The 11,238-nt window shown below is 37.0% G+C and overlaps 1 protein-coding gene and 1 long non-coding RNA gene across 6 annotated transcripts; one reads left to right on the forward strand and one right to left on the reverse strand.

The window, feature by feature from the left end:
* Window positions 1-2,479: 2,479 nt before the first annotated feature.
* LOC100187428 lies at window positions 2,480-3,326 on the reverse strand. The gene is made up of 3 exons (XR_182016.4): window positions 3,163-3,326; window positions 3,045-3,076; window positions 2,480-2,630 (listed from the first exon to the last, which is right to left on the reverse strand). It is a non-coding gene; the product is annotated as an uncharacterized LOC100187428 (long non-coding RNA).
* Window positions 3,327-5,455: 2,129 nt separating this feature from the next.
* Window positions 5,456-10,879, forward strand: LOC104266805 (monocarboxylate transporter 12-like). Of its 5 annotated transcripts, none has more exons than XM_026838986.1 (8): window positions 5,456-5,645; window positions 6,779-6,919; window positions 7,522-7,661; window positions 8,005-8,119; window positions 8,445-8,798; window positions 9,252-9,398; window positions 10,092-10,156; window positions 10,647-10,879. In XM_026838986.1, exons 1-8 carry the CDS (start codon window positions 5,519-5,521, stop codon window positions 10,827-10,829), a joined length of 1,272 nt encoding a protein of 423 aa, XP_026694787.1. In that variant the 5' UTR covers window positions 5,456-5,518; the 3' UTR covers window positions 10,830-10,879. The 5 variants fall into 5 exon arrangements, with proteins under 5 accessions (XP_026694787.1, XP_026694797.1, XP_026694800.1 ...); XM_026838996.1 differs by having other exon boundaries at window positions 10,092-10,217; window positions 10,647-10,832; XM_026838999.1 differs by lacking the exon at window positions 5,456-5,645 and adding an exon at window positions 6,296-6,354.
* The last annotated feature ends 359 nt before the right edge of the window (window positions 10,880-11,238 follow it).

Consider the following 11,238-nt stretch of genomic DNA (forward strand, 5'->3'; position numbering starts at 1 on the left):
ATNGGATAACAAAAGCATTAGCCTTTTGTCTCAAGGTGCTTATGCCTTGATCTGTCCTGCTGCTCATAACTCATTTTCTACTAGAGTTTTTTTTTGTTAAAGCAGGACAGAGGCTCTTCCTCGTAGGTCAAAAAATGGGTCATACAGCACATCATAAATTAAGACTGTATAATACAAACAAACTCACGATAGCCTCCCTTCGTACTTAAGTGTTGTGTCTAACTTTAGACCTTTGTCGCTGTTTAAATTTGACTAGTCTTTCTTCCTGAAAATCTTCTTGCCACTTCTTCATGATCATAACATGCACAGATGGTACCCTTATCCAAATATTTTTATCCAACTACGGAACACCTATTGACCATGCTTAAATAGCTTGCTTAATAATTCTGGGGGCTTAGAATTTAATCTAAATAAAATTATAAAAGTGTGCTGCATTATAAAACTTGCCAAATGCCTGTCTACTACATTAAATATAATCAAAACGTAGGTTTTCTGTGTTGGTAAACTGAATCTGATTGCTCGTCTCTCTTTATGCTTAATAAACTGATATTTATATACTAATAAACCTTTTGCGCTGCTTTATATGTCTCGTATGATTTTAACTAAACAAGGAAATATCCCTGCGACACGTTCTGTGATAAACTGTCAGTTAAAACAACCTAGAACTGGTATTGAACCTACCAACAACTGCAAACTGCATTCAAAATGAAGGAAATCCATTCATAAAATCGTGACGTAACAATGTATTATAATGGGCATTATTCGCGTCAATAGGCCTCTTATTTTCTGAGCAGTTTCGGTGTATTCCTAGGCCGTGTATTGAGTAGGCCATGGTACTAGCAGATAAGGTGTTCGCGTTTTCCGATTTCATAAAGACCCGGAACGCAGAAAAGGTAGCTTACTAATTCAAGCAGAGGACCAAAAATAGTAACTCAGTAATGTTTTCCTCAATGTCACTTCGATATTAGGCAAATTTTACAAAGATACCTTAAGTTTCGTTGCCGGGTATACGCGTTGAGTTTGTGAGCCAAAAAGTAAAATCACGGCTATTTACATGCAAAACTGCAGGTAGATACACCAGTTTATTGTAATGTTATGCGTTTTTGTTTGTATTTTTATGTTTAAAACACGTTCTTTTATGTTTTTGGTTAGTAAACTTGATATTTTCTGTTTTTTTACTCTTGAATCGATTGAGTGTTCAATAAAAGTTGATTATTTTTGTGAGGTTTATTATTGTGATAAGATATAACATTAGTAGAAAGCCATTTTTACCCGCAGAAATGCCGTGGGCTCCGTAATGGTGGCGACTATGACGTCATAGACGCGAGACAATGGATAACAAGACTCGTTGTTTTACAATCCGTTTCCTAACTTGGTCTATACTAACTTTGGGCGCGACTGTAGAACAATGTTACCGCGCCAGCAACACATATCTCAATACACCTGAATGGTAGCGGAGCCATAGAAATACACAGTAGTCCAACCCATTGTTACGTAAAAAAAATTGAACGGCAATTTGGGTCCAAAATAACACAGTGTATAGGGGAAATGTAAGTTTTTTGGTAAATTACAGAAAAACTTAAGCCTAAAAACAAATTTAAAGGTTTAAAAATGTTAAAACCATGTGTTATTTGTTTTTTTTTTGTATCAAAAAAGTCCAAAAATGGAATAAGAAGCGGTGACCGCATTTATTGTCGCGCCTCATTGGCAGACCAACGAAAACACGCGCGGACTGTAACAGTTCGCATTAACTTTTTGTACGCAGTCAATAGTTCCCACACTTCTCTTTCACAAATTTATAGAATGATTCGAATATAATGTCCAGTGGGGACATTTGAGACATTTTTGTCCTAGTGCGACAGTAGAAACGTTTTTGTCTCGGTAATCGTAAGTCGAAGCTTTTCTACGTATTCTTAATATCCTTAGCTGCACTTGACTGCCTAGCGCTGACCGGCGCTGACTTAAGCTGGATTTACACCAGACGCTGTTGACAGCAATGGTGCGGATTTTAATCTCGTGGAAAGCGGTAGGGGCATTCGCACCAGTTGGCGTCATGCCGTGACGGCGTGTTTTCTCGGTTGAAGCGGAAGACGGAAAAGTTAAATTTGAGATGATACGTCCCTTCATTGTAATTTCTCGTTCCATTTGGCAGTAAACAGGAAAGTGCAAAGAATTAAAAAACGCACCCTTACGACTGCCATAGACCGCTGGTAATTGTTTAAAACACGATTAGGATATTTGCATATTATGCGCTGAAGGTGTCCCATCTTCCCGCCCCACCATATCTTTGTTTGTTTATGACGCTATATTGGTGTATATGCTATTAGAGGACTGAGGATGTCATTTTAAATTGTAAACAATCCGTATACTGCGCTGGAGGGCCGACGATGTCATTGTAACTTATAAACAGTTCGTATACTGTTTGAGGATCGAAGATTTAGCTTAAAACTATTGACAAAAATGTTATACATGATTTCAACATTTGCATTTAATTTGTTTTTATTGCTCAAAAGCGAGAAAGATTAGTTTCAGCAAACACATTTCTTTGAGTCACCGAAGCTACAATTCTTTCATCTACATTTCCGGCATATCTTCTTTAGCCAGCATGTCGCTTATTGCTTCGGTCTCAGCTATTTAATAATTATAAATATATATATATGTGTTAAAATATACTAATTCTTAAATTTGATTATGACAAAAACTAATTAAATTTCAGTTTGCCTTTAAAATAGAAGGAATCGCATTGAGTTGTAACGACGGTTAAAATCTTTGTATATATATTTATCTATATATATTTTCCATATACAGTAGTGTGCTGGGAGGAGATGAGACACATTTTCATTCTATTTTCTCGTTCTATTTAACTGTAAACAAAGATTAATCACAGAATTCTAAAACCGTATCCTCACGACTCGCCTTGGCCATTGGTAAAATTTTAAAACAGAAGATTTAGGGTTGATGTGCTAAAGGTGTCCCGTCTTCCCCCACAATACCATAACCTTGTTATATTTAAAATGGGAATTTATTTAAATTGATTCTGTTACCTGGTTCATCTTCTTCGTTCATGTCCTTGGCACTAAAAGTTTATGTTTTATAAGATTTCTGTTTTGAATGGTCTAGGTTGCTCTATTAGTCGCACACAAATCATAAGTACATGTTTACCTTTGTTGGTCATAACGACGACGACGCCAGTAAAAGAGACTACTACGACGGCGGCTGAGCCACCAACTTTCTCCCTGCTCAGCGAAGCAGATGAGCGCGATGAGAAGAACGATGAGAAGTTTTCGATCCATCTTCCAGTTGTTGATTAACTTGTGAAGAACCAGCAAACGAACCTCTATTTATAAGTCACTGATTCCATTTTCTATAATTAGCTACCAAAGAGGGAAGTAATCATATAGGCAACAAAAAAATCATATAGGGGACTGTTTAAACTTCCGTGTGTGGTTTTTTCAATTATATACAATAATTGAATCTTAATCGGAATAGGTGAACACATGCCTTTCTCACTGAAAAAGGTCAATTTTGTCTCAAAGCAATTTTATTCAGGCATAAAGTCATCATGAAACAGTAGTGCTATAGAACTTCCCGTCTCTTTGAAACGGATATCCACATTTCAAAATGACATTCATCCAAAATGGGGTAGAACTAGTCAATCCGTATGAGGAACGCTATCAACATAAAAGCAAGACGAACTATTTATCAGAAATATTTCGATAACCCGTTAAGGCGTCCTGGGTAAAGAAGCCCACAATTTCTTGCAACAGCTCATTAACGGCAAACCGTTACGGGAAGTTTTCATTGATTGACATGTGCACCAAGAATTTTGCCGGGAAGTATTATTCTAACTTGACTGACATGTGTACCTAGAACTAAGCTCATTAAGCGTCCCATAAAGATTATTAAAAGCAGGAAGTTATCTTGAGTGAATTATTTCAAAATATTTGACAACTACATTGAGACAAGCTATCGATAGTTTACCAATTGCTTTTATACCTATTTCACATCCATTCAATAATATGTTTTATTGTCCAAACACAGCAATATTCCGTGTTTTTATACCATTAATTGCTACCAAGAACAGATGAATACATGTCTTTTATACTGAAGAATGTCAACTGTTGCTGAAATAAACTTTTCCTCGTACATCAATCTTTTACCAGTGGTGCTAGAATTTCTCGTATTTTTGATACGAACATCCACATTTCGAAAGAACGTTCATCTAAAAGGAGTTACTTTAGGCGGAATAAAAGTAACTTATTTTTCCTCGCACGGTGGAGCACTGACAACCACTATAACGCAGGGTATCTGTTTTATATATAAGGACTGTCGTTTTACCTATAGAACATAAGTATATCAGTTACTCATTTGTTTTTATATAGTTTCACTAATACTCACCGTTTACTTGTTACCATACTGCAAGCTTCGCAAAAAAAAACAGAATAGAAAATGTATTTATTCCAAGAATTTTGCTAAATTTCAAAAATTTTATTGATGCATTATTTTAATAGTTAATATATGTTTGAACTATATACAACACTAGTAAACGTTGCTGTTGTCTTTTGTACTTACCCTATTACTATTTGTTAAGATGTGCACATAAAATATGGTTCCTATTTTGAGTAGAATTATAGTCTTCTGGGGGAAGATGGGACACCTTTAGCACTTAATATCCAAATATCCTGCCCGTGTTTTAAAAAATTGACAACGGTCTATGGGAGTCGTGAGAATACGGTTTTATATATAAGTCTTAAAATGTTCTTTGTTTTCTACCAAATGGGACCAGAAAATAAAATAAAGTGTCCCATCTTCTCCCACCCTACTATATTTCTGGTCCCAAATGGGACCAGAAAATAAAATGAAGTGTACCATCTTCTTCCACCCTACTATATATCCAGTGTCAGGCCAAGACAAGACACACGCGTTTTTATAAAAGGTTTAGTCTTAATGCAATGGTAACGGCAGTATAAGCATGTTGTTCCATTTCATTGTATTTCGACACTGAGTTGCATGCAAGCTATTAATCAGCCAAAGTGATCTAACAAGGAAACATAGAATGTCCTCACGTTTCCGAAGCCCAAGGATTCGCATCAATCAAGTAAGAGTAAAACAACGCGGGAATATATTCCAGTTGTGGGTAGCATATAACAATGAACATATGTATGCTGATAGTGTATATAAATTAAAACGTATAGAGTTCCGAATATAATATCGGTCACAATGTGTTGAAAGTGCAAGCGTTAGCAAACTGTTAAGTGTTAAAGAGTAAATAGTATACCGGTAAACTTAGGTCTAAAGAATATTCCTATAAGGCTAAGAAGCAGACAGTGTACCGAGATAAATGACAAAGAGTATACCGACAAACAAATTTAAGACTTTCAATCGGCAAAAAAGTACAACTCTTTTTGACGACTAGCACTATAAGTATACCTTTATATGTTTCAGTGACACAATGTTTTCTTTAAGTAAAATAACTCAACGCAAGATCCTATTAACTATACTTGGTTTTACAATCGGTATGTTGTTTTCGGGGCCTGGTTTACTGATGAGTATGTACTTCACTTATATCGAGGGCACATACGACGTGGACAAGCAGAAAGTGTTTATATCAGTCAGCATACCAGTTTCGACGTATCATCTTACAGGTAATTCTACATTCTATAGTAGGATGGGGGAAGACGGGGCACCTATTCGTTCTATTTTCTTGTTCCATTTGGCAGTAAAAAAAAAACATTCAAAGAATCATTAAACCGCTTTCTCATGACTCTCGTGAGCCGTTGTTAATTTGTTGAATAAACGATCGGAATATTTGGATATTAAGTGCTAAAGGTGTCCCATCTTCCCCCAATCTACATATATATTTAAGTCAACCTGCAAGAATACTTGGCATGGCACAATTTAATGGGTACAGGACTTATTAATTAGCTGTAAATCTATTATGTTAAAACCATAGTTAATGTGATTAAACATAATGAGTTTGTATTCGGTTCTGTATAATGTCGTTGTCTTAATTAATTAACACCCTCACTGTTTTTATTTGTTCACGTGGAATTTTCATCGTCTGTTAGTTCAGTTTTAGTTGTGTTTCTTCTTACTATTTGTGTTTTTTTGTGTTTCCTTATCATTATTTGTGGACTTGTTATTTTGCGTTGCGTAACACTGTTATTTACGCACGACTTGTTTCCCGCGCTTGTTTTAACGTTTCCGCGTGCTCCTTGCCGTTGGTCTAATTGCTGCATCTCACGTGTCGGGTACTGCGCGATTTCCCCCCTTCCAGTTTTGGATGTATCGGGCAGTTCTGGTTGTACTGTGTCGGCTAAAGGTTATATTATTGAGAACGAACTGTTGTGAATCGTTAAGTGAGAGTATGGAATCGTTAAGTGATATTTGCAATGGGCTTTCGTTGTACAAAAGGTGTCGGTTAAGTGTATATTTTAATGTAATTCGTTTTTATACTGTTTTTATTAAACTACGTGTTTTTATAGTCCTATTCAGTGTAGCTTATAGCAGACTATAGCAGCAAGGCCCGGCGATTGCCCGTAAAAGCAGCGTCCCGGACCAAACTACCGTTATAAACCATATAACAGTTCTTTATAAATAAGGTTCTATGAGGCACGTCATGGGACATGGGGATTGTCTCGTTTTTTTTATACAGGTTTATGTACACATTTGCCCCTCTGTCATTATACTGGGTATTTATATGCTGTCTGTTTTATACTTTCAATATATTCGCGGTTGCATCAAGAACAACACTAAGTTCAGTGTTACAAACACGCAGGTCCTCTTGGAAGCATTGTAACAGCAAGGCTTGGGTACAGGAGAGGCATGGTTCTAGGGGGTGTGCTACAATCGTGTGGGTTTGTTCTCTGTGCATTTGCTCCAACTCTTGTCTCGTTGGACATCGGGCTTTTTATAACAGGTAAGTTCTTGTAATTTTACAAGGCAATGTACAGCCCTCTATATTGGTGACGAACAGTAGTTAGCACTCCTGTCTCGACCCCAGCAGACGGTACCGTTTCGAGACTCCACACTTCTACTATTGTGTGTCATTGGGCAGGACACTTTACGGCGGTTTTTATGACTGATATTAGTATGGTGGGTGAATATGGAATACATTTTCTTTTTTTTTCTTGTTCTATTTCGTAGTAAACAAAAGCCAAAAGTTTATAGAACCGTATTCTTACGACTCCCATAGACCGTCGTTAATTGTTTAAAACACGATCAGGATTTTTGCATATTAGGTGATGAAGGTGTCACGGCTCCCCTACCTTATACTGTTTATAGTGGGGTGGGGTAGGATGGGACACCTTTAGCACCTAATATGCAAACATCCTGATCGTGCTTTAAACAATTAACAACAACGGTCTATAGGAGTTGTGAGGATACGGTTTTATAATTCTTTGAATGCTCTTCGTTCACTACCAAAAAGGACGAGAAAATAGTAAGAAAAGGTTTCTCATCTTCCCCCACCGTACTATATATAAGTAGCAAATACTACAAACTAATAAAAAAAACTTGCAGGATTCGGTTGCAGCATAATCTACGTTGGGTTGATCTCAGTTGTGCTGGGTGAGGTCTTCCAGAAGAACCGATCACTCGTGTCAGCGATTATAACGAGTAGTGGTAGTTGGTATGTGGCCGCATATGGGCCTTTGAATCAAGTAAGTATATGGACCATTGTGAATATATACATAGTAGGGTGGGGAAGATTGGACACCTTTTTATTTCATTTTCTCGTCCAATTTAGTAGTAAACAAAGAACATTCAAAGAACTATTAAACCAAATCCTCATCAGCTGTTCAGACAAACAGACGCCCACTAAGTTACACACGTGGTGACTCTTAAGCGGACACGAGGTGTATGAAACAAAACACCCGTGTTATAACAACGGTCGTTTCCCCTTCATGTGGGGATAAACAAGTTGCATTCATTCAATCATATATAGGCTTAACCTAATATCATATCCTAAGCTTCTCCCCATTTAACCACCACACATCGCACCAGATGCTCATTGATCACTATGGTTGGAAAGGATCCCTTCTTATAACAGCGGGTGTTACACTAAACATCGTGCCTTTTTCAATGCTTTATATTTCAACTTACCGATCCATCATGTCAGGTGAGTTTCTTAGATATTTTGGCATCGAGTTTTTGGGAATGTAGAAGCTTTAACTACACACAAATACGTGCAAGACCAAAATATTGTTTATTGACGAAACATAAGACTATATTCAAACTTTCTGAAGTAAACTGCAATGACGTAATAGGCTATGACGTCATGGTGACGCAGTCTCACGATAGGTACAGGGACAGATGTAACAAGAATTTGAGTGACGTAAATTAGCGTGACGTCATGGTGACGTAACTGGTACATTGACCTATATCATTATTGTGTCAATACAAGCGCATAGTTCTTTTGTACTTTAAAGCGTTTTCTATTTCAGAAACTAGCAAGTACACGGAAGAACCACAGAACATAAGTAAAAGTGATGACGAACCTAAACCCCATGGGTTTCTTGCTTCAATTGTTCATTACTCCGGCATCCAAACTTTAAATCTTTACTCTGCTACCGTTGCGATGGCCACGTCGTTTACATCCGTTATAGAAAATTGCGTTTCCTTGATCCTTATCAAGTTTGCTCTCTCCATTGGCTACACACACTATGAGGCGGTTTATTTACAAACGTTATATGTTATAGTTACTGTTGTTTCTAAGTTTATAATCGGTTATATTACAAGCATCAACCCGAATCTACAAGAAGAAGAACCTCTTTTAAGTGATGCCACGTCATCAACAGGTACAGACTTACGTTTGTTTTGTTTTACTTAAATCTTTGTTTTGTTTTATACTTACTTCGTCTCAACCAAGCATTATTTTGTTGATAAGCATTTAATGGTCAATTCTGGCCTAAATCCAAGATCCATACTTCAGAATATCCAGACACAAATGTTTTAAGACTTAGCCATTTTTCCTATAACCCTTTTAACAGAAGCACTTTGTTTAACACGTCCAAATATATGGTAGGGTGGGGTAAGATGGACAGCACGTAACATTCAAATATCCTGATCGTTTTTTAAACAATTAAAAATACCGGTTTGTGGGAGTCGCGAGGATACGGTTTTATAATTCTTTAAATGTTCTGTGTTTACTACCAAATGGGACGAGAAATAGAATAAAAAGGTGTCCCATCTTCCTCCACCCTACTATAGTACCTTTATTTTAGTTCACACCGTAATATTTTCGCCCACAGGGTACTGCACGTCCAAATGTCCCATGGTACGACGATCTTATGTGTTCTCAGCTTTCGCTTTAATGTATTCCCTCTCCGTTCTTATACCGATCAAACCAACCAAGCAGAGTTTTGTTGCGTATTGTGTTCTTGCTGGAATTAGCAGCGGTAAGAATCTATATATATAGTGGGGTGGGGGAAGATGGGACACCTTTAGCACATAATATCCAAGTATCCTGATCGTGTTTTAAACAGTTAACGACAGTCTATGGTAGACCTAAGGATGCGGTTTTATAATTATTTGAATGTTCTTTGTTTACTGATAAATGGGACGAGAAAATACAGTTAAAAGGTGTCCCATCTTCCCCCACACTACTGTATATAGTCTGTCGAGATATAGTTACTGTTTTTTATTCTGTAACGTCATTCTCTATTGTTGTTTTATTCGGTTGTGTTCACAAACAATTAAAAGCTTTTAAATACTAAGGTTGTTGAAGACGGGAACCTCTCACAAAATATTCTAATATCTTGATCGTGTTTTAAACAATTAACAATGTTCTGTGCAAGTCGTGAGGTTACGTTTATATAATTCTTTGAATGTTCTTAGTTTACTACCAAAGTGGATGGGATAATAGAATGAAAAGGTGTTCCATCTTGCCCCACCCTACTATAACATTCCCTGTTGTTGTTTTATTCGGTGGTAATAAGGCACGATTAAAAGCTGTCAATGTCCAATTATTCCAGCGCGTGTACCTCCTTCAGCTTCGAACATCAAACCCAGAGCATGCCTCAATTGTACTCTTATGGGCCAGAGCGCCCGTTTATTGTTTAAGATTTTATGACATATTTATTTCTATACAGGCCCCCTCTCTTCGACAGGAATAACGGTGGCTGCAGATATGTTTGGGAGAGATGCTTTTCAACATGTAAGTTTGATGAACGTTTCTCAACTTTTGGGTCGCAATTCAATATGATATGTAGGGTGGGGTAAGTTGGGACATGTTTCATTCTAATTTCTCGTCCTATTTGATAGTAAACAAAGAACGTTCAAAGAATTATAAAACCTTATCATCACGACTCCTAAAACATTATCAGGATATTTTGATATTATTCGCTAAATGTGACCTGTCTTCCCCCATCCTACTATATATTAGTTCGACTGATGTCGCCTGGGTTTGAGAAATGCTTGGGAATTGTCTCAACCGTAGGCGTAGGGTATGGACACTAATGCATTTTTGCTTTAGAACTGAAAAAAAAACGTTTCCAATTTTGTGTCTAACCGCGTTTTTTGTTGCAATTTATTTTAACCCTGAATTTTAACAAAAATAAAATTTTGGAATTTTGAAATTAAAAAAATGTTGGTCGCAATTTAAAGGAATTCTTTCTTATTGAATTGTTACTTTTCCTTACATGCAGATCTTCGGACTTCGTAGTATGCTGCTTGGCATTAATCTGATCGCAGTTTCAGTATTGGACGGGTATCTTATAAAGCTACCGGGTACTTTTGACAACGAGCAATATCTATTCTGTGGATTAGCAGCGTTATCGGCGGCTGGTGTTTTCGTTACTCAAATTTTGTGGATCAGAAACCGACATTAAAGTTCTGGAAAAAGCTGGAATAAAGTTATTTTGGGATAGATGGTTTTATATAATGATTCAAATGCAAAAGAATTTGCGACGGTTTTTTTACATTGAAGTTGCAAACTTTATGCTTAAAAAACGATCGCCCCGACCCGGATTTGAACCTGGGACTTCTTTAGTCGCTTTCGACCTATTGAAGCAGAAGTGACCAATACGAGGATCAAAACGCGACATTCGCGTTATTAGCACAACGCTCTAACCATGCAGATGAGCTGACCTATTCTCTTATTACATATATACAGTAGGGTGGGGGAAGATGGGACACCTTTTACCTCTATTTTCTCGCTCCGTTTGGTAGTAAACAAAGAACATTCAAAAAATTATAAAACTATATGACCATGAATCCCATAGACCATTAGTAATTGTT

The sequence above is a fragment of the Ciona intestinalis genome, chromosome 1 (genome assembly GCF_000224145.3).
Source record: "Ciona intestinalis chromosome 1, KH, whole genome shotgun sequence".
NCBI lineage: Eukaryota > Metazoa > Chordata > Ascidiacea > Phlebobranchia > Cionidae > Ciona > Ciona intestinalis.

What these genes read in the sequence shown, in the direction of transcription:
- LOC104266805 (XM_026838986.1), top strand. Translation starts at nt 5,519, where the DNA reads ATGTTGTTTTCGGGGCCTGGTTTACTGATGAGTATGTACTTCACTTAT. An exon ending in TTCGACGTATCATCTTACAG is followed by an intron (nt 5,646 to 6,778) that starts GTAATTCTACAT and finishes ACAAACACGCAG; the next exon opens with GTCCTCTTGGAAGCATTGTA. An exon ending in TCTTGCTGGAATTAGCAGCG is followed by an intron (nt 9,399 to 10,091) that starts GTAAGAATCTAT and finishes ATTTCTATACAG; the next exon opens with GCCCCCTCTCTTCGACAGGA.